At 47.7% G+C, this 23,670-nt stretch overlaps 1 protein-coding gene across 1 annotated transcript in view; it reads left to right on the top strand.

The window, feature by feature from the left end:
• The window catches only part of ADAMTSL3 (ADAMTS like 3), a 349,469-nt gene extending 326,372 nt beyond the window's left edge, over positions 1-23,097 (top strand). Inside the window, 6 exon segments of the mRNA XM_049614336.1 lie at positions 1,618-1,734; positions 8,078-8,261; positions 11,736-11,940; positions 14,608-14,708; positions 19,417-19,631; positions 21,200-23,097. Of these exon segments, the coding sequence (XP_049470293.1) occupies positions 1,618-1,734; positions 8,078-8,261; positions 11,736-11,940; positions 14,608-14,708; positions 19,417-19,631; positions 21,200-21,306 (929 nt within the window). The 3' untranslated portion in view covers positions 21,307-23,097.
• The last annotated feature ends 573 nt before the right edge of the window (positions 23,098-23,670 follow it).

Here is a 23,670-nt window from a genome sequence, read left to right on the forward strand (position 1 = left end):
ATAAATAAATAAATAAATAAATAAATAAATAAAATAAAATAAAAAATAAAATAAATTAAAATTAAAAAATTTAAACTGTTGAGGTTTTAGGACTCAATGAATAATACTCCTCTCTCCTGCCAGGGTTTGGAACCAAGTGAGAGTTGCTCACAGAAGTCAGATGGACTTTAGGGATCATTCGATAATCCTGTCTGTAGCTCCAGCACCTACCACAGGTGTCGTAAGTGCTAAACACGCGTTGCACAAATGAATGGAATTGAGTCATTGGCGGATGTGGTATGAGATCACAACAGGTTCCACTGCTGAACCAAGAGGATGATGGGAAAGAACCTCCCGCATGGTGTTTCTCGTTGGCAGTTCGAGGAGTCCAGGGTCATAATAGGTGGGAGGTGCCCATGTGGGGATTGGAACCACTGTCGGGCACGAAGCACTTGGATGTTCAGTCACTCCTATGACACAGTAGCACAGGGTTGGGGCAGTCATTTTTTTTTTCTTTCTTTTTTTGGGGGGGGCGGCGGTCATTTTTAATCCTGGTACATACATGAGGAGACCCAAGAAACTCACAGAAAGTTTTCCTAAAGCCCAAATATATATCCTTCTCTTTTATTTTATTTTATTTTTTTAGATTTCCTAACATTTATTTATTTTTGGGAGGCATAGAATTCAAGCAGGGGAGGGGCAGATGGAGACAGAGAACCTGCTTCCATGTTCTGAACTGTCATCACAGAGCCCGACGTGGGTCTCAGACTCATGGACCGTGAGATCGTGGCCTTAGCTGAAGTCGGACGCTTAACTGACTGAGCTACCCAGGCGCCCCCATAGCCTTCTCTTTGAGCATTCTTCATACTACCCCTCTTGGACTGGCCGTGCTGATCAGGAAGGCACTGGTGTACCTCCCTGTGGCCCTTCCCAAAGACCTCTGTGGTCTTCTAGGATCTTGGAATGGAAGATTCTCAACCAATGGGCTTGACCAAGCCTGTCTGATTGCTGAATGCGTTCCCCATGCTCTGAGAAGCGCCAGCCTTATCCCTCACTTCTGCTCCTCTTCACTCCTGAACCTGCATGGCTGCCTCAGCTCCGCCCTGCACACCTCTTCCCTTAGGGGTTCCTCCTGCCAAGCAGCTCATGACTTAGCTGAGGAATCAAGAACATCTTACATTGCCAATACATGGCGTCCCTCTGCCACCCTGCCCTCATGCTCGAGTTTCACTGCCTTTCAGAAAGGCCGTCTCCCCCATGTGAAGTCCCCTATAAAACGTCACCCATTCTCCTGCTGCTGAGGTGTCCCTTAAGAGGAGGGGTTTTGCTGTTCTTAGATGCTTCTTCCAGCCCCTTTCGGCATTAGGGGGACTCCATTTTTTCCATCGTCTTAGGCTATAAACCCTGAAAACATGCAGACACCACGTTTTAGCACAGCTGTTCTAACTGAACACCGATAGCACCCCACACACCCCCACAGAACCCCCAGATTTGTGTGGGCCTGAGCATCCGGGACAGAACATTTCATCGGCAGGAGCTGACTTCCTAGCGGCTGTCTTCTTTAAGAACACCCGAGCTGGAGTAAGAGGCAGATAATGTTTAACTGGTAAACAAGTGCTCCTTCTTTCTCTCTTTCAGAACAAAGACGGTTGGACAGTAAAAGTGGATTTCCCAAGGACCAGAAAAAGCATAGGCTCCAGGCATCTGACACAGAAACCAGCAGCAGTGACCCAACAGGAGAAGCCCTACCTTCAGGTCGGAGATTTTGACTTCTTGAGGATTTGCCATCCGAGAGGCATGTGCGAGGAAAAGGATTTAGCTACAGGAGGCTCCGTATCTTGCCCTTCTCGATAAGTAAAATTATTCCTAGGCACTTGGCCGGCTTTTCCCTTGCCCTCAGGCTTCTGTAGCTCAACTCGTTCCTTCCATATCGAAACAGTTTTGAAAAAGAAATCGCTCCCGAGGAAGCCCGCGGGGCTCATGTCCCAAATGTGCATCGTTATTTGTGATAAAACAGGTGTTGGTTTTCCAGTTTCTAAACGGTGGCCAACTTGGTAAAATATTCACAGAGGGGAGATTTGCTAGGAATTCTGGAAATGATTCCTTCGTTCTTCTCTTTTTATAAATTCTTCCCTAGACTTACTAACTTTGTTAGGCATCGGTGTTCGGTCAGGAGAACCTGATCTCAGTATTCCAAGCTTGCAAAACTCTTCAGGAGGCCAAGAGAGAGAGGAAGGTTAAGAAAGTCAGAAATTCCGAAAGCACAGAAGACCAGTACTGATGATCTCAGAGTCTTGTAGCTCAAAAATGGGTAAATCACAGAAGGACACAGAGAAGCTCCTGTTATACTTCATGCTTTAGTTTCTACAGGAACAGTACTGGCTGCGTCATTTCACCCTTTTAAATCTTGAACGAGTGCCTCTCCTTTGCAGAAAGTATCCCAAAGAATAACTGTGTACATAGGGATTCTAAGAATGTAGTTCCCAGGCTCCCACCTTCTCGGATGCAGGAAGGGCCTGGAAGAAGAGAATAGTGCTGGGCCACCCATCAAACAGGCCAGCTCACGTTATTCATGTTATTTATGACATCATTCTCCAGGAGTATTTATATATTCTTCTCGTCTTTCAGGAATACTACTACCATTAGGAAATGCACTATTATCCATTTATGCAACATTTGTCTTAGTCTGTTTGAGCTGCTATAACAAAAACCACAGACCGGGTGGCTCATAAGCAACAGACATCTATTTCTTACAGTTCTGGAGGCTGGGCAGTCCAAGATCAAGGCACCCGCAGATCTGATGTCTGGTGAGGACTTCCTGGTTCACAGCCATCTTTTCACTGTGTCTTCCCATGGCAGGAGGAGTGAAGAAGCTCCCTGGGGTCTTTTTTATAAGGACTCTAGTCCCAATCATGGGGGCTCCTCCCTCATGACCCCATCCCCTCCTGTAGGCCCCCCCTCCTATGACCATCACATTGGATGTTAGGGTTTGTCATCTGAGTTTGGGGGAGACACACACATTCAGTCTACAGAAACATTCTGCAAGTGTCTGCCCAGTGCTGGGGGAAAGAGGACTCTTCCCCTGGGAAAGCTCTTGCCAGGCTGGGGGAAAGAAAGGACCTAGCCCCTGGGAAGCTCACAGTTTGAAGAGGGAGGCAGTCATGTGAACAGGTGTTCTGAAGCGGTGTGACAAGTACTCTAATAGAAGGATGGCCAGGTCCACTGGCAGCACTGAGGAAGGGGCCCTGACTCTCTCTGGAGGAGACAACCAAGTCCTCACACAGGCCTTAGGGCTTGTTCTGGGAAGAGGAAGGACAGCATTCCAGGCAGAGGCACGGGAGGTGCAAAGGCAGATGGGGTTCCATGCAGAAGGGCACATGAGCCTAAGGAACTCCCTCGAATCAATTACTTTAAAAATTGGATATCATGATTCTGAAACCACTGGGACAGTTGAAGCCTTTGGAATATTTCAACATTGGCCTAACCAATGGCGCCTATCTCATTTGACCACCTGCTACACACACATACCTACACACACATACACAAATACACATCCACGTATTCACCAACTGGAATATGCCAGCCCTTCGGTGGATCCCTACTTCAGCGCTTCAAAGAGACTCATTTATTAATTTAACGAAGACTGGTTGAGCACCTAATACATAACGTGCCCTGTCCTGGTGGTGAACAGGACAGAAGAGCTCCCCGTGGAGTTGGTGCTCTAGTCAGGGAGGCAGACGACGAACAAGGAAACACACACATAAGATATTTCTCTGTGGTGAGTGCTATGAAGGAAACAAAATAGGATGATAGCACAGCAATTGCACATGGCCATTTTGGTGAAGAAAGTCAGGACCAGCCTCCCAAGGAGGTGATAGTTGAGCCCAGGTCTAGATGATGACATAGAGCCATTCATGCATAGGGATGAAGGAAGAGCCTCTCCCGCAAAGGGAAGTGAGCGCAAAGACCATTAACTGGGAACAAGCTTAATGTGGTCAGGAAACACAAAGAGGGATGCCTGGGCAGCTCAGTCAGTTAAGTGTCGAACTTCGGCTCAGGTCATGATCTCGCTGTTCGTGAGTTCGAGCCCCTTGTCGGGCTCAGTGCTGACAGCTCAGAGCCTGGAGCCTGCTTTGGATTCTGTGTCTCCCTCTCTCTCTGCCCTTCCCTCACTCGTGCTCTTTTCTCTCTCAAAAAATAAACATTAAAAAAAAACTTTAAAAAGAAAAGAAACACAAAGAAAACTCACATGATGCGGACACAGGTTGGGGGCAGAGGAAAAGGTGGATGAAACGAAGTTGGAGGGTTGCTGAGGACCAAATCATTCAGGGCTTTTAAGGTCAAGGTAAAGACTAGAATTTATTCCTGTTTTCCCAGCACCATTTGTTGAAGAGACTATCTTTTCCTCATTGTATATTCTGTCCTCCTTTGATCCTGATGTCTGTTTATGTGCCAGTACCTTACACACAAAGGATGAAACCGGACTATATATACATATACATATACATATACATATACATATACATATACATATACATGCTGTATATGTAAACAGCATATACAAAAATAAACTCAAAATGGATTAAAGATCTAAATGTGAGACCTGAAATGATAAAAATCCTAGAAGAGAGCACAGGTAGTAATATCTCTGACATTGGTCATAAAAACATTTTCCTAGATGTGTATTCTCAGAAAAGGGAAACCAAAGCAAAAATAAACAAATTGAACTACATCAAGAGAAAAAGCTTCTGCACAGGGAAGGAAACAATCACCAAAACAAAAGACAGCCTACTGAACAGGAGACATACCTGATAAGGGGTAATATGCAAAATACATGAAGAACGTAGGCAGCTCAACATCAAAATAACCTATAGTCTGCCTAAAATGGGAAGAGGACCTGAACAGACATTTTTCCAAGGAAGACATACAAATGGCCAACAGACATATGAGAAGATGTTCAACATCACTCACTATTAGGGAAATGCAAATCAAAACCATGATGAGATATCACCTCATACCTGTCAGAACAGCTAGGATCAAAAAGACAAGAAAACAGCAAGTGTTGGCGAGGATGTGCAGAAAATGGAACCCTTGGGCACCATTGGTGCGAACATTGGTAAATTGGTGCAGCTGCTGTGGAAAACACTATGGAGGTTTCTCAAAAGCTTAAAAATAGAACTACCAGATGGCCTAGTAATTCCACTATTGGGTATTTAGCCAAAGAAAATGAAAACACTAATTTGAAAAGGTATACGCACCCCTGTGTTTATAGCAGCGTTATTTAACAATAGCCAAGATAGGGAAGCAATCCAAGTGTCCATCGGTAGGTGAATGGATAAAGAAGATTTGGTGTATATATACACAATGGAGTATTAGCCATAAAAAAACACAAAATCTCGCCACTTGCAACAACATGGATGGATCTAGAGGGTATAACGCAAAGGGAAATAAGTCAGAGAAAGACAAAACCATATGATCTCACTCACCTCCCCTCTGGCCACCATCAGTTAGTTTTCTGTATTTAAGAGTGTTTTTTTAATCTCTTTTTTCCTTTGTTTATGTTTCTTAAATTCTATACGTGAGTGAGGGGATGGGTGAAATAGGTGATGAAGATTGAGTACATTTATCTTGATGAGCACTGAATAGTGTACAGAACTGTTGAATCACTAGATTGTACACCTGAAACTATTGTAACACTGTGTTAATTATACTTCAATTTAAAAAAATTCTAGAGCTTATTCCTAAAACACATGAAGCTATTGAGAAGTCTTACATGAGAGTGAATGTGATCTTTTCAAATGCTCTTGTATCCGAAATCATTAACCGTAAACCAAAATACAATGATCAATTGGAACCTCATCAAGATTATTAAAATCTGGTCATCAAGGACACCATTAAGAATACGGATAAGTCATAGATTGGGAAGAAAGATTGGCAGAACATATGTCTGATGAGGAATTCCTATCTAGAATATATAAAGAACTCCTACAAGATAATCATGAACCCTCCCATCCCCCAAAAGAGACAATGGGCAAAACACTTGCACAGACGGTTCACAAAAGAAGATATACAGTGGCATGGAAACACAGGGAAATGACAATTAAAACCACTATTGGAAGAGTGAAAACAAAAACACCGACAGTGCCAGATTTTGGCAAGGATGTGAAGCTGCCGAAACTCTTATACATTGGTGGTTAGTACGTAATCTGGTACAACCCCTCTGCAAAACCGTGTTGGTGCTTCCTGATAAAGCTAACCACACACCTACCTTGGACCCAGCAATTCCGCTCGCAGATATTTATGCAAGAAACGTGAAGACATGGTCACAAAAAAATGTGCCCAAGAATGCTCATAGCAGCCTTCCCTTCATAATGACCATCACAAGGAGAATGGATAAACAAAGCATGGTATATTCAGACACTGGAATATTATTTAGCAATAAAAGAGAAGAGACTACTGATATGCACATCAATACGAGTGAATCTCAGAAATGTTATGCTCAGCAAAAGAAGCCAAATGCAAAAGACTGCATGCATGAAGTCCCAGAACAGGGACACTAGTAGTGCATACTGATGGAGATGAATTAGTAATTGCCTGGTGGGGGAGGGGAGTTGATGAAAATAAATTCAGATTAAAATAATTGATTAAAATAACCTAATTAATCATTAACACTGATTAAATCAAGAGGAAACTTTTTGGGTGATGAAGTGTGTTATGCCTTGTTTTGGATCACAGTTACAAATGTACATACAATTGGGAAAACTCATAAAACAGCACACCTGATTTCTGAGCATTCTATTGTATGCGAATTACACCTCAATGCAAAAAAAAAAAAAAAAAAAAAAAAAACCCACAAAGGCAAAAACCCACGTTTTTAAAGAAATGCACGTGTCCTGCCTTGAAGTGCCAAGGTGTGTTTGTCAAGTATGACATAGTAGAAAGAGTTAGATGTGGGGTCAGACACATGTGGAGGTCCTTCCTTCTGGTTGTTCCTTCTGGAGGAAGGACCTTGTGCAAAGTCACTTGGCTTTTTTTCCCCACTTTGGCAAATAAAACCGATCTAATTCACAAGATGGCCACAAGGATAAGTGAAAAACTGATGGCCAAGTAGCTAATTCCATACTCGTCACCTGGGAGGTTCTCCATAAACCCAGCTATTTTTAAAAAACCGTTTTGAATAACCGTCATCCTGGAGGCCCAACTAAAAATATGTCCTGTTCTGTTTTGCCAATGATGCCATATGCAACTTAAGACAAAAATTCAAAAATCAGCAGGAAAATCTGGAAAACAATAAGTTACAGAAATCGCTCTGCTCTGTGAGGGAGCCTGTGGACACAGCTGGTAGCCATCAATTACTTGTGATTGTGACGGGAAAATCTGGCACCTTCTGTGGTCGCACACACATCTTTCCTCGTCGTATTGTACCTCATCTTTTTACCGAGTGTCCAAAGGGAAGGGAAAGGCCGTTTGGAACGAGGACTGAAATTAATAAGCCACAATTCCTGGAGGTGGTCAGCCTCAACTTTGCTAAAGGGAACTCCCATTTTTACCTTTTCAGATGGTCTCCGTGACAAATTATTTATGCAGTTCCAGGAGTAAGCTGAGGTTTAGATTAAGAATTAATGGAAAAGTAAGAATGAAACGAAGTGCATTTTTAACCTTACTGCTTAATCCAAGGTCCCGCTAAACGGCCTTTCGTTTCTCTGCCTGATCCACTTTTGAGACACAGAACTGGTGACAGCGACCCCTGGAGACCTCCTCCCTCCTGTCCTCTTGGCTCTGCTTGGAGAATGCCGAAGAGGCAGCCCGCTGCCCAGAACACCTCCTCCCTCTCTCTGGGATGCTTCTGGCAGGTCCAGCTGGTCTCCAATAGCCTCTCTTCCAGCCTGTGGCCCAAGGGGCCCTCGTCGGCCACCGCCCCCACCAGTTATTACAATAAGTCACTGGAGGGAAAATGAAATGCACTGTGTGATGGGTTTACTCTGTGCTCCTCAAAGAACCAGACCGGCAGCCCCTGGTGGTCTTCGGTCGTGTCCTCTCCAGCCTCATCATCATATCTCATTCGGGGCTGCCGTGACATGTCATTTCCTTTCTGCAGAGCCTTTTTGGGAGCTCGGTAACTGGACGCATTGTTCTGCCAGCTGCGGGCACTTGGGAGCCCGAGTTCGGAGACCCCGGTGTGTGACGGCCAACGGGCAGGAAGTGAGTGAGGCCCTTTGCCATCACCTCCAGAAGCCGCCGGCTGGGTTTCAGCCCTGTAACATCCGGGACTGCCCCTCGAGGTAGGTGTCATTGCTCTTACCAGTACCAGCTTTTTGCTTGTGTTCGAAGGCTCGCTAATTTGGATTTACCGCCGCGATCGCGGAGATACGTTTAGCTGGGACTCGGTACCAGGCATTCTGCTAAGGGCTTCATGTGGCTCATTTTGCAGGCACCTCATTAGTTTCCTGTTTTGTAGGTGGGAAGGTTGCCCCAAGGCCACACAGCTGCAAAGGCCAGAGTTCAAACGGAGAAGGCAATCTGTGTTCAGAGCCTTTGCCCTTGATCGCTCCTCAGGTCTGCTCCCTTGCACTCACAGTGCTACCTCATCCTTAGTGGAGCTGGTTCTGTGGGTCGAGCCTCGGAGATCTCGTGGAGGTCCTGTTCAGAGTGCCCATCCCTAGATTCCACCCTGGCGGTGAAGACCACTAATGACCTTTCTATGTAACGGATGACAGAAGTCAGTAATTTTTGAACGTCCAAAATCCAACTCCTGATCTCCACCAAGCCCGTTCCGCCCTAGGCTTCTGGATTCAGTGACTGTGTCCCAGGCCCCCCGCTTTTTCCCACCTGCATCTGTTCTTGTCCATTTCCACGGTTCGTGCGGGAGCTCACGCCATCAATGCCCCTCACGTGGACTGCTCCAGGAGCCTCCTGGTTCTTGCCCCCCCCCCCCAGAGGGCTCTTCCCACTGTAAGCAGAATCGTCTTTAAAACACATTCACCATGATGTTTCTTTGTTTAAAACCCTTCAAACACTCCTTGTCATTCTTAGGGCAAAAGCCAAATCCCTAGCACTGGGTTATGTATGTCTTACGCATTTTTTCACCTTGTGTCTAAAATAGTGCTTTACGTGGGGCACTTGGGGGCTCAGCCGGTTAAGCCTCTGACTTCAGCTCAGGTCACGATCTTGTGGTTCGTGGGTTTAAGCCCCAGGTCGGGCTCTGTGCTGACAGCTGGGAGCCTGGAGCCTGCTTCGGATCCTGTGTCTCCCTCCCTCTCTCTGCCCCGTCCCCGCTCGCGGTCTGTCTGCCTCTGTCTCTGTCTCTCTCTCAAAAGTAAACAGACATTAACAATCTTTTCAAATAGTGTCTAACACACACACTTGCTGCCTGACCGATGGCGTGCGGCCAAGAACAGAAGCCCCTCCGTGCTTGGGTCTCGGGCTGCCACTCTGTGTCACTGCTGGTCTCATCCGGCCTGGTTATCTGACCTCCACTCCACACCCTTTTCTTGGCTCTCAGATGCGCCATTCTCCTGACTCAGAGTCTTTGCACATGCCGCTCCCGCTACCTAGCACGCTGTTCCCTCTCTTTGCACTTAGACGTTTCCGTTCGTCTATTTTCAGGGAGACCGTCCCTGACCTTCCCCTCCGAGCACAGCCAGGGCCCCGTGCTGCTTGGGTCTCCTGCTTCTTTATCATCTGTCTTTATCGCTCTTCCCACAGTCCGTCTCGTTGTCCCGCTAGACTGTCTGCCCTACAGTAAACCCACAGCTGTTTGCGGGACACTTTATCCCAGCACTTAGCACAACGTCCGCCCCATTATGCACCCTCCACAGGTATGTGTGAAGTGAATGAATGGTTTCATTGAATCACATAGTCCCTAGCAGAGAACTGAGCAAATAGCACCGAAGTCTCCAGGAAAATAAAATAATAATGATAATAATAACAGTAGCATTTATTGAGCACAACTATGCGGCAGATGCTATTACCAACCTCACTTTACTGAGGAGAAAATGGAGGCCGTGCAAACGTTAGAGAGTCTGTTGCCCTTGTGCGAATGCCCACGCCGGATCCGCTGACCTGGGCCTTGGAGGAGGTGGGGGGCAGGTCACACTGGGAGGACGTTCTCAGAGGGCCACGGCTGTTGGAGGCCCCCTGGCCGACGTGTCTCCCGGTGCCCGTCATTGGAAGGTCTCTTGGCTGAGTCATCGCCCCCTCAGGAAACAGCCATCTGATGCCGCAGGAAGCCGCGGGGGCTGGGTTGTGTCACCTCTTGATTCTTACAACGTGAAAAGAAATTTATCAGCAGCCTCATTTATTAAACGTTCTCAAGCTTTTGCGCAGCCCTAGAGTACACAGTCCTACGCTTTCACACCTACAAGAGGCAGACAGAAGTCACCCCACTCTGGGGCCCTTCACGTCGAGAGTCCTTTGTCTTTCTGTGCCGTGGATGCCTCTGGGTTGCCTGGAGAAGCCTGTGGCTCCCTTCTCAGAGCAAGGGATTTTGTTTGTTTGTTTGTTTGTTTGTTTGTTTTAAGATTTTTGAACATGTGTTTATTTTTGAGAGACAGAGCATGAGTGGGGGCAGGGTAGAGAGGAAAGAGACACAGAATCCGTAGCGGGTTCCAGGCTCCATGCTGTCAGCACAGAGCCCGATGCAGGGCTTGAACTCACAAACCGTGAGATGGTAACCTGAGTCCAAGTCGGATGTTTAACCGACTGAGCCACCCACGCGCCCCGAGCAAGGGTTTTAAGTCTGTAAAATAGAATACATTTGATCACAAAGGAAACCAATTATGCTGAAATACAGTACTAAAATATTTAAAGATTATGATACAATAATAGATTTGCTTCTCCATTAATACACTAAATGGTAAGCTCTCTGGTACATTAGTTTTGCAGCGGTGGTGAATATACATGGTATTTTGAGATGCCTGCTGCAATTGTAATGTCATGTAAAAATATCTGTGGTTTCCATCGGTAACAAAATCACACAGGTATTGTTAAAACTGCCGTATTTTGCAGCTGAAATTCTTATAACTGAAGGAGGACTCAAATTATATCTCAGTGACAGTGAAGAAGTATATCTACTTCTTTGCCCATCCAGGCCCGTGGTCCCTTGGAGAGCCACAGGGCTCAGGTTAGGAACCCGTGCTCTGCGGTAAACCAGCCAACCTTGAACATATTTAGTGACACAGCACTCCATCTCAGACACGTCCCGTTCCAAGTGTCCTGTGTCATTAAAGTGTGAACTTTAGGGTCAGATAAACCTAGAATCCAGTCCCAGCTCCATTGGCATGTAGTTATCTGTGACCACGACCAAGTTATTTACCCCTTTGGACGTTGGTTTCTTCCCTCCAAGAATAGGGATAACATGTATATCTCTCAGAGCAAACAGCACATCGGTGCTTTGAAAATATTTTCTTCCCTTTGGTTTCAATGAATTGAAACCCACTTTTTTTTTTTTTAATTTCCACCTCATTTTGCCCTAGCTCTACTCTCTGGAGCCATGCAAGTGCTCTTATATACTTGGAGACGGCCCTACCCCACCCCTGTGTTCCTCGTTGCCACCTGCTAATTCCGGTTGCTCCCCTGAATAAAAGAAAAGCTGAGAATAGAGCTGGGAGTTCTCTATGGTGCTGTCCATCCCTCTAGAGAAGTGTATGGCCCCCAAACGGTCGCAGTGTTAGCACTGGTTTTTTTTCTTTTCGAGACACTCCCTGTATTGTCTGACATCCCTGTCCTTCCTAAGCTGCCGTAGTTTTTGTTCCCAGGTGGCTCACAGGTGCCTGGTCGGAGTGCTCTGTGTCTTGTGGGGAAGGATTCCGCAGTCGCCAAGTGACGTGCGTGCACACCAGAGCCAATGGAGCCACGCAGGTGACGTCTCCGAGGGCCTGCGCTCCCAAAGACAGGCCTCTGGGAGGAAGGCCATGCTCCAGTCACCCGTGCGGCCAGTGGGTCGTTGGACCGGGGGGCCAGGTAAAGCTGGACGAATCTAGTGTTTTCAGGGTACCAGAATCATCACTTTCCTTCTAATGCATTATTTTCGATTTGGGGGGCGGGTGGTCTGATTGATCTCTAAAACGAATGTAGGTGCCTGACCTCCAGGATTAGAGCTGGAGTGTCTCTGTGTCTTCTGATACAAAGGCAAATCACAGTCAGGTTCTTTGAATGCAGCCGTGCAGGAACAAGCTCCCGGGCTGACGAGCAGCCTTCAAGAAAAGGAGGAGAGGGACATTAGTAATAAGGGCACAAAAGTCTCATAACCCTCTCCCAATACCACCTGGAACAACAGTGTAAATAAAAAAATATTCGGGAAAACAATCCTAAAGAAATGTGTAGGAACCTTATTAGCCTGCTAACAGCTGCTGAAACAAGATACCACACGCTGGGTGCCTTCAAGAGCAGAAGTTTATTTTCTCACAATTCTGGACGCTGGAAATCCAAGACGAGTTCTGTCAGAGTTGGTTTCGGTGAGACCTCTCTTTCTGGCTTAGACAGTCACCTTCTCACTATGTCCTCATGTGACCTCTTCTCTGGAGAGAGAGAGAGACAGAGAGAGAGAGAGAGAGAGAGAAAAAGAGATGTCTGGGGCCTCTTCCTCTTCTTATAAAGACAATATTCCCAAGAGATTAAGGTCCCACCTTTACGTCTCCATTAAACCTTTAATACCTCCCTGTAGCACCTGTCACATTGGGGGTTAGAGCTTCAACATATACATTTTGAGGGGACGCAGTTTGGTCCGTAACATTCCGCCTTCTGGTCCCCGCCCCCAAGTCCATGTCCTTGTCGTGCATAAAGTACACCCATCCCATCCCAATATCCCTAGAAGTCTTAACCCATTCTGTCCTCAGTTCAAGTCCAGAGTCTCACTAAATGCCACATATGCCAGGCATGGGTGAGAAGTGAGTCGTCCTGAGAGAGAATCCCTCTCCTGCTATGAAGCTGTAAAAGCAGACAAGTTATGGCCTCTGAACTACGGGGGTGGGACAAGTGAAGAAAGAAAGAAAGAAAGAAAGAAAGAAAGAAAGAAAGAAAGAAAGAAAGAAAGAAAGAAAGAAAGAAAGGAGAAAGAAAGAAAGAAAAGAAAGGGAAAGAAAGAGAAAGAAAAGAAAGAGAGAAAGAAAGAAAGAAAGGAAAGAAAGAAAGAGAAAAAAAAAGAAATTTTGGGGAAAATCGACTCACTAGAGGTGCGGAGAGACCTTCTGACTGTGGTGTTTCAGCTGCCGTGAAGCAGCTTTAAGTGAGATAGTACAGCGTCAGTGCGGGACAGTAGCCCCGAGTCGCACAGTGTAATGAGTACGACACACACAGACCCATGTTAAGCGGGCTCAATGTTCAAAGGTAATTAATCACAGGGGAAGAATTGCTTTAAAAAGCTAGTGTTAAACTACCAAAGGTTTTTTTTTTTTTAAAGAAAATTAAAGAAGATCTAAATAAATGGAAAGGCATCCCATATTTATGGATCAGAATACTTAACGTGAAGCTGAGAACACTTTCCACATTGATCGACGGATTCAACACAATCCCCGTAAAATCTCCCAGCTGGCTTCTCTGCAGATACTGACGAGCTGATCCCTAAAATTCATATGGAAATAGAAAGGACCCGGAATAGCCAAAACCATCTTGAGAAAAGAACAAGGTTGGAGGGCTCAGACTTCTTGGTTTCAAAACTTAGCACAGAGCTGTAGTCATCCAGGCAGTGTGGGTAGACAGGGGCTAGACCTAGAGATGGCTAGAATAGACTTTAGCTTAAGGTGGAGAGATAAATTTCTGTATCAGTGTCGGTTGGCTTCCTACAAGGGGGACAAGACCATTCAGTGGAGAAAGAATAACCTCTCTGGCAAATGGTTCCAGACAACTGGATATCCGCACGCACAGAAGAATGAAGTTGGACCCCTCGCTTATACCGTGTGCAAGAGATTAACTCCAAGTGTATCAGAGACCTAAATTCAAGAGCTGAAACTACAGAGCTCTTGGAAGAAACGTAAACGTGAACCTTCATGCTTTGGGTTAGCAAGTGGATTTTTAGGTACGATACCGAAAACGATGACAATGTAGTTGGGCTACATGAAAATTAAACACCTTTGTGCTACCAAGGGCATGACTGAGAAGGTGAACAGGAATAGAATCGGCGTGAGGGCAAGGCCTTTTCAAGGATAAAACAAAGTATAAGGAAAAAGTAATATGCATTATGACATGAAAATTTAAGAATTGCACGTCAAAAAACTTTTTTTTTTTTTTTTATAACTGAACTCACCTTAACACAGAAGCCTCTGCTTTTGCACAGGGCAGGAAAACCCAAACTTGACAGTTGCCTATGCTTTTAAGCACAGTCCTATCAGGACCTAAGCCCTGTCGATTACAGATTGGCCCTGTTCTTTTCCCTTCTCCCCAGAGATGGTCTAAGTTTCCGGGCGGGGGAGGGGGAAAGTGGAGGTGGAAGGTCCTCGGGTGTCTTCTTGGCCCTGAAGGAGGGCTGCCTGGTCCTCAGAGCTGCACCCCCACCCTCCCTGACCTCCCCTGGGGACAGCTGGTTCCCTGTAGCCGACCTTCCCCCGGCAGTGCCCCTCCCTACATGACCTTGGTACCACAGCATGCCTGAGCTCACAAGGTCGTCCGTGCTGCACTCTGCTTTCGTTACAGTGCCCTGCGCGTTGCCTGGGTCGCACAGCGAGGATGCCACAGCATCGCGCAGCTTGTCAAGGCCACAACAGCTCTGACTTGGGCTGTGACGACAGAAGCAGGTACTGGCCCTGCCCTCGGGCGACGCGAAACCTCTCCCGCCCCGGTCAGTGGCTGTGGCCGCCTGGGAATGGAATGGTGTCTCCTGTCTACTCCCTTCTCATACTTGATTCCTATACCGCCATCCTGGGCAGTACGCATTATACTGAAATATCAGTTATCACGTACTGTTACAGTTACAAGGCATTTGAACGTTAAACAGGTAGAGAGATACCCCAAAGAGGGGAACAGAATAGAGTAGCAGTGAGAATAGATATTTTTCCTTCCGTACACAAAGTTGGTAAAGCCTAATAACACTGAAGTTCACAGATGAAATCTTCCTCGTGTTTTCAGTGAACTACTTACTGTATTCCTCCGCTTAGAAACTATTTTGATAGTTTTGTTGAACTATTTTGGCACAGTGGTTTAGCAGAGAATGACAAAGGCGTTTGCCTGGTTAAGGGGCTTAAACCAGAAAGGACTCTGCTTTCCTCTTAGTAGAAGTCTAAGCTGGTGGATGGCTTGGGGTAGAAGGTTCCATGAGGTCACGCAGAGACCCAGACTCCTTCCCCCCCCCCCCCGCCCCACCGTCCCAGAGAGGCGAGCCCCAGCCAGCCCAGAGTGGGGGAGAGAGCCGAAAGCACGTGAATGAGAGACTTTGCACTTCTCCCACTCTCGCGTTGTGTGATCGGGGTTACCTGGCCTCCGCGTGTGCGGGAGGGAGCGTTACCGTCCGTGTACAATTACAGTCGGGAGGTTTTGAGTAGCTGCTCTAATGTAAAGTACCTAAGAAGCCTGGCTCGTCGAAGATGCTCCATATATGGCTCCTTTTCCCTCCTTCCGCCCTGAGTGTTGCTGGAAAAAATGAGATGACCTTGAAAGCTGGCTCACTTTCCATCTTGAGCCTTCAGTAAGGCTTGGCGACACAGCATCAGCTGTGGTTCCTATTCCCCACAACACAGCTCAGGCCAGAACTATTTTCCTCAAATGGAAAATGTTTGGAACAGCTGCCCTCCTTCTCAACAGGCAACCTAGTTCTGTCTTTTGCTGAGAAGACAGAGACCACACACAGATTGATATCAATTATCCCAGATGTTTTACTTTGCATTCTCAAAGGAACACTTACAACACAGACACTTACCTGCGTGGATTGAGCTTTCTGGATGTATTTTCCTGACACTTGTTTTTTTCTCCTTATCAATACTTCTTCCCCATCTTAGTACATAAGATTCACTTTGTTCTTTCTCGTTGTTGTATTTCACATTACCTCATTCCATTGCTGATGGACATTTGATTGTTTGGGTTTTTTTTTTTTTTGTTTGTTTGCGTGTGTGTTTGTTTTTGCTATTACAAATACTGCCGTAGGCATTTTAGAACTGCAGTAGGCATATATCTTTCTGCACGAAGGGTTGTATTCTTAGAGGATAGTTTTTGGTATGGAATGGGATTGACAGGGCTGTTCATTCTGATACTAAGTTACCATCAAAATTGCCTATTCCGGGAGTATATGAGAGTTCCCCCCTTTTCATGAACATTATAATAGGTTTTCAGTCTTTGTGAAAATTTTTGTCAATCTGATGGGTGAAAAATCACATCTTACTGTAATTCGTACTTTTCTGATTACTTTTTATATGCCTTTTGGCTCTTTGTATTTTTTTCACGAACCCATCCAGTTTTTTCCGTCCCTCCCACGATTACCGTCAGCCAGGCCGTCCAACTGGTCACCCTCCACCTGCTGCTCCTTTCCAGCCCAGCCCCCACACCGCAGCCTGAGCAATCCTTTCCAGAACCACGTCTGATCGCACCTCCACGACACCCCACCGCCCTGTGGGATTAAAGTCCCGCTAGAGGCTTCCCTGGCTCTGAGTAGGAAGGGTGGCCAAAGTATGCAATGTGGCCTAGAGAACACTGCACAGTCAACTCTTCCCTGCCCTCACCGCCTCATCCCAGACCTCATACACCCCCACTATTGGTGCTGCAGCCACGTTGTCTTTCCTCCAGGACACGTGCTAGATTCGTCACACCCTCTCCAACCAATGGCAGCGAAAATAAGATGCCAAGACATACTAGAGAGGATCAAAGGCATGGAGGGGTCTATCAGGAGGCTCAGTTGTGTGACAAAGTGGGGTTTTAGGAAAAGAGTTGTGGAGATGAACCGAAACGGTGGAAGCACTTAGAAGAAAGAATAGAAGAAAAATTCCTGGAGCTGGGGGGAGGGGAGGAGGGGTCAAGTTGCCTTTCATTTTCTCCATCATCTCTGCTTCCTCCAGGCTTGGCCGCCCTGCTGTTACATCCCGGTGCTTTTCTCTCGCGCTGTTAGCTTTCCAAAATTGAGACGTTGAGGAGGACTCGTAGAAACAGGGTTGCTTTGCGATTTTTAGCACCATTTCTACTCTCCTGTTTTCTACAGGGAAGCACAGGTGTGTGTAGCACCCATGCCCAGACTGTGTCCCCCTCGCTCAGATGTCCCCACATCCCCATCCCCAGTCCTGTCCCCGGCTGGGAGGAGGTGGGATCTCTGTGCTGGACCAACCTTAGGTTCTTTCTCTGGGTCCTCAATCAATGCCCAGCCTCCGGAACTTCTGCTTCCGTGTTGGTCCCTAGCTCCCCGTGTCCTCCTATCTGTCATGGGCTCTGTGGCTCCTCCTGCCCGCCCCTTCCGCTCCCCACCCCGGGACCTGCCTTCCATCAGAGCAGAGATTGGCCCCATCAGTTTGGGTCCTTCGGGCCCCTGAAACAACAAAAGTCAGCTCGGAGTGATTTATGCAGAAAAGGTGGGAGATTTCTCATTAAGACAGGACCGCCCAGCACTTGGGCACAACAGTTTGGTCTCCTTTTAAAACACATGTTTTTGTGCCTATTCGGTGAGTATTTGTTCCACCTTTTTTCAGTAGTAAAAGCTCATCTCTGCGTGATATGGCTGAGCAGTGCTGGGTCTATGCCCAGTTGTCTGAAACAACTACGATTCATAACTACTGGGGAAAATAAAAGCCCTGTGATTAATAGGATAGCCTCCTCCTCTTCCCATGTAAAACCTTAAGACTTTGAGGGGATGGTGTTGTTTAAGTCAAAACATTTTGATGGAGTCTCCCCCTCCTGGCTAATCAAAGTACTGCTTCCAACTAAATGTAACATTCTCTCCCCTGGAGACCGTCAGGTTATCACAATTTTCTCCATCTTCCTCCATGTCCAGTGGTGTTTCTACTCTCCTTATGGATCATGTGCCCTGGTAAGGAGCCTTTTTAAAACATTTTTTTAAATGCTTATTTACTTTTGAGAGAGATAGAGCACGAGCAGGGGAGGGGCAGAGAGAGACACAGAATCCGAAGCAGGCTCCAGGCTCCGAGCTGTCAGCACAGAGCCCGACGCGGGGCTCGAACTCCCAAACTGTGAGACCATGAGCTGAGCTGAAATTGGGTGCTTAACAGACTGAGCCACCCAGGCGCCCCTGGTAAGGAGCCTTTTTTTTTTTTATTTATTTTTTTTAACGTTTATTTATTTTTGAGACAGAGAGAGACAGAGCATGAATGGGGGAGGGGCAGAGAGAGAGGGAGACACAGAATCGGAAGCAGGCTCCAGGCTCTGAGCCATCAGCCCAGAGCCTGACGCGGGGCTCGAACTCACAGACCGCGAGATCGTGACCTGAGCTGAAGTCGGACGCTTAACTGACTGAGCCACCCAGGCGCCCCAGGAGCCTTTTATGGGAATATACAGACGTGTCTCAAGAATTCAAAGGGAGAGAACGCCGTCAGACCACAGGAAGGACCGTGACCAAGAAATGAGAAGTTCCTGGGGGTTTTCCCCCTTTGTCTCTGCCGCTTTCTGTGTTTCTGCTTCATTCTTTGTCTCTTCTGAATATTTTTTTTTTCCTATTTCTCTGGCCTGTGTGGCACAACATGGCCACCATTGCTCCAGCCTTCAGGTTTATAGGTCTTATTCCAGAAACCTCCAGGCTCACGGAGGAAAGACAGTTTTTGAACCGGCTCAGCCAAGCTAGGGCTGTCTTCCAGTCACCTGTGGGGTGGGAGACATTCCCGTGTAGCGCAAAGATACCTCCCAGGAGCCCTGGCTCGGGGAGCAAGCGCGGGCCCTCTAAGGTGGCTCTGCCCTCTGGGTAAACGTCCTCAAAAACCAGAGGGTACCAACCTTCTGTTCTGTCCTAAAGGGTAAGGAGCCACAGACGGATCCCTCTCCCCAGATGGTCTTTGCTAACTCTGAGCACGAGGCCTGGTGTGGCCATATTGTAAACGGAAGAGTGAGCGCCGTCTCGTAGCAGACAAGGTTGCTCGCACAGATTCACACTCGTGCCCGGACATACCTCCAGGGCTCAGATAAGCAAAACTCAGCTTGCCAGCAAAGTGGAGGAAGCATACAGACCGTGAGCCGTGCCCACTTCCTTGCCTAGACTGACCCGCTCTGGCTTTCTCAGGACAGTGTGTCTTTTGGGGATGGGGGGGGGGGGATGTCTTGACTTGGTGTTAGAAGTGAGCGGAAACACGTGTGTGCTCACCTCTCGCTGTCACGACGGGGCCACCTCCTTGCTCATCAGCCAGCCGTGCCCAACACAAGTCGGCTTCCTGGCCAGCAGGGTCCGGATCGGCGAACCTCGAGGACACGGAAAATAACGGCACGGGAAAAGGCTTGTTCTCAGCACGAAGTGACACCCTGCTTCTCCCATTTTCCATTTTTTGTTTTTTTTCCTTTTTCTTTTCTTTTTTCCCCCTCTTTCAGACCCACCTTAAAGGGGAACTGCTCGTCCGGGGCGTGTGACGCGTGCTGGCGCCCCGGCCCCTGGAGGCCCTGCACGGCGGCCTGCGGCAGGGGCTTCCAGTCCCGGAGGGTCGACTGCGTCCACACCAGGAGCTGCTGGCCCGTGGCTGAGAGACACTGCGTGCAGAAAAAGAAACCGGCTTCCTGGCGGCACTGTGTGGGGCCTTCCTGCCATAGTACGTACCCCTGTCGGGCCCGCCAGCGCCCGCAGCCTTGTCCCGGCCAGACCCGGGGGCGCCTCCCTCGCCAGTGGCTGGTGGCACGGCCCACGGGCCATCCGGGGTGCAGGTGGCATCTTGGGGCACTGGGAGATTAGCCCCTTGGATGCGGGTACAGCTCGGTGTCCTTTCGGGAAGAGCCGTCGAACCAGCTGGATGTCTGCGGCCTTGGCTCCCACTGTCTCCTCCCGCCTCTGTCAGCCTCACCACACCCCCTCCTGCCTGCGGCTCTCATCTGCTGGGACAGCGATTCTTAAAGATTTGACCTGTTTGTACGATTATATGTTCACGTAGGCATATATTTTTATGTTATTCATATATTACAGTTGTTATTATTTTTGCAAAATGTAATCATAAATATACGTAGCCAGGGAGCAGGCTCCTAGCTTGTATCGGTTTGCCAAGGGGTCCACACCCCTGCCGTTCCAAGCACTGAGAGGAAAGACGGAGGCCAGGAGGGTGGCGAGGCCCCGGAGAGCGGCGTGAGGCCGCGCGGCCGGCTAAGCGGGGAGCCCAGTGTGCTTCTGAGCCTAGTGCAGAGTCGTGGCTCTAACCCCAGCCTCTTGGGGGCTTTCTCCGCTTTTTAAAATTTGGGTCCAGCTGACACACAGCCCTGCATTAGTTTCCGGCGCAAGACGTCACAATGGGACATTTTTTTTTTTTTTAATTTATTCTCAAGTTAGTTAACATAGAGTGTCGTCTCGGCTCCAGGAGTAGAACAGAGTGATTCATCTCTTACGTGTAACACCCAGTGCTCGTCCCAACAGGTGCCCTCCTCAACGCCCATCCCCCGTTTAGCCCCTCCCCCCTCCCCCCTCCCCTCCAGCGGCCCCCACTTTGTTCTCTGTCTTTAAGAGTCTCTTATGGTTTGCCTCCCTCTCTGTCTTTATTTTTCTCAAAAGATTTTTTTAATGTGTATTTATTTTTGAGAGAGAGAGCTAGAGAGTGTAAGCGGGACAGGTGTGGAGAGAGAGGGGGAGAGAGAGAATCCCGGGCAGACTCCATGCTGTCAGCACAGAACCCTATGTGGGGCTCGCACTCACAAACCGCGAGACCGTGACCTGAGCTGAAGTCGGATGCCCAACCGACTGAGCCACCCAGGCGCCCCTCAGAGGATTTTTTTTTTAACTACATCTCAGGGCTCCTGGGTGACTCAGTTGGTTAAGCATCCGACTTCAGCTCAGGTCATGATCTCCTATGGGTTAGAACCCTGTGTCGGGCTCTGTGCTGACAGCTCGGAGCCTGGACCCTGCTTCGGATTCTGTGCGTGCGTGTCTCCCTCTCTCTGTGCCCCTCCCCTGCTCGTGCTCTATCTCTCTCTGTCTCTCAAAAATGAATAAACGCTACAAAACCATTAAGGGGTGCCTGGGTGGCTCAGTCCCTCTCTCTCTGCCCCTCCCCTGCTCGTGCTGTCTGTCTCTCTCTCTCAAAAATAAAATAAAAACATAAAAAGAAACCACAGCATTTAAACTGCATCACCCACGAGCTCTGCGTTCCACGGATATCTGGTTTTTTCTTCCCTGCAGGAGCCTGCACGGACACCACACACTACTGTATGTTTGTAAAGCATCTCAAGTTGTGTTCGCTCGATGTCTACAAACAAAGGTGCTGCTGGACGTGTCTGGAAGGGTAAACCTGTGGAAGGGTCGTAGTGCTGCTGTGAAGAAGAGCCCAGAAGTGTAGAAGCTCTTTCCCCCACGTAGCTGGTTCAAAAACATGTTATTTCTTTAAAAAAAAACACAAAAAACACTCTAGATTCTGCATGCAAACAGGTCGATGCAAACTCACCGCTGGCCGAGTTTTGTGCTGTCATTTTCCCCACGGCCGGTCTTTAATTCCAGCTCTTTGAAGCGATGCATCCGGGACCAACGAGCGTACGGTGGCAGGCGTGCCATGGCGCGTGGGACCTCCCCGTGTCCTTCTCATCAGGAAATCGCCCAGGTCCCCAGGGCGCGGTCGCATGCTTCCTCCCATGACGTGTAGGCTAATAGCATACGGCGTCCCGAAGTCTTGAGGGACACACGGCAACCGATGACTTCCTCTTCTCCCAAGCTTTAGGGTTTCAACAGGTTTCTAAAGCATTTACACTCTGGAAGCCCTGGCCAGTCGCCATTAAGATGGCGTTATTGGTGCTAGTGGCGTTTTGATGGGTCCCCGGAGCCCAGGCTGCGAACGAGAGGCAGTCGCACCGACTGACCCGAGGATCCTGGGGGCGGGGAGCTGCGTCTTGCCCTTACGCTTAGGGAACTGGTGGAAGAAACCACAGAGGAAACCTTGCTGCCAGCTTGCCGACCATGGAGCTTTATCTGTGACCAAATGGGGCATCTCGGAAATCAAAGGAGAGGGGGAATTCACCTTTTCTACTGATTTTGAAGTGCAGTCAAAGCTTTCTTTTAAGAGCTGTGAATGAGACGTCTTCTGAGCACTATTCTCTTGCACACAAACAGAAAATCAAAGCCTTATTAGACCTAATTTATGCATACGATAGTATTCCTGAGGGTTCTTATTTCGGGAAGATTATAAGAAAGTAATCTAAATATGAAACACGGTGGTTGGAAAGACTTGTTTATAGTAAAGCATCGTTTTCCTTCAGACTGATTTGTCGGTAAATCCAAAGTGAATTTGGGTGAGGCCAGAAGTTACAGTTGGGGCTAGAGGTCAGAGTTAGGATTTGGTGAGTAAGTGTAGGGTTTGTGTTAGTTTTAGGATTGGGTTAGCTGAGAATGGAAATTACGGTAGGGTGAAGGCTGGAGTTGGCTTTGGGGGTTGAGGTTAGGGTCGGGACCGGGACGGGTTGTGTTGGGTTGCGTTCGAACGGGGGCCAGTGCTGGTGTTGGTGACAGTGTCAGGCTGGAGGGTAAACCTGGAGTAAGTGTTTCTGCGGAAGTAGTCTGGGGCTAGCGTGAAAGTTCGAAAGCTGATTTGGTTATGGCGCCCCTCCCCTTATATCCTGCCGATTACTGCTTTAGATGGCACACAAGCCCAAGTCAGTGGCCGTCCGTGCTTATGTGGCTACCCAGCCACCCGCACCCGTGTGCCGCCCCCAGCGCGCCGGCCACGACATCCCCCGAAGCAGGTGGCTCTGGACCCGATCACAAAGACGTGAGCAGCGCGTTTGGTCTTTGGACGTGTCTGTGGACGAGCTCGCTGAGTCTCTCGACCACATTCTGAGCACCAGCCCTCGTGTTCTGACTTTAGCCTCACGGACACTGGTGATAAACACTACTGTACGTGGAGGGTTTGGTGGCCGGGATGGATGGGGATGGGGAAGGGCACACACACCAGCCCGTGGGTTGTTAGTCATCAATCACCCTTGATTGTTGAAGGATTTTAAATTAAAAGAAAGATCATTTGTAAAATACTCTTTGTATATATTTATTATATGACTTAAAGGTGCAATATTTTATTTTGTACAGTATGTAATAAAGACATGGGACATATATTTTTCTTATTAACAAAATTTCTTATTAAATTGCTTCACCTTTGTATTTAAAGCCGCTAATTTTCTTGTACTTTTGTTACCATTCAAACGATGTTCCTGTGTACTGTATTTTACTACTGTTTCTATAACATAAGAGTTAATGTTTCTTTCATGACCCTTAAGTGATTCAGAAATAAATTTGATTATTCAGTGGCATCCTTAGACCTGTGAGTGGCTTGTTTGTATTGTTTTTTGATTTTGTCGCCTGGGTCAGCCTTCTTGTGGGTCTGGGAGCGAACCTGATGGGTTCACTGTCCTGGATCGTCTTGTGAAATGGGGGTTAGAGGATTCAGGGCGGATCACATAGAAATTCAACTCTCTCTCCCTCCCCCAATCATTTATACCCTGTGCATTATAGTGAAAACAATGTCAAGGGCAGAAAGGGTGGAAAGAAGTCCCAAATGGACAGCCTGAGACAGATTTAGAAGTAGGTGGTGGTAGGAAAAAAAAGAGGTACTAATAATCTTTGATTTGGGATCATTAAGAGGGTTATAGGGACTGACCGACCGTGTCTGC

The sequence above is a fragment of the Panthera uncia genome (genome assembly GCF_023721935.1).
Source record: "Panthera uncia isolate 11264 chromosome B3 unlocalized genomic scaffold, Puncia_PCG_1.0 HiC_scaffold_2, whole genome shotgun sequence".
NCBI lineage: Eukaryota > Metazoa > Chordata > Mammalia > Carnivora > Felidae > Panthera > Panthera uncia.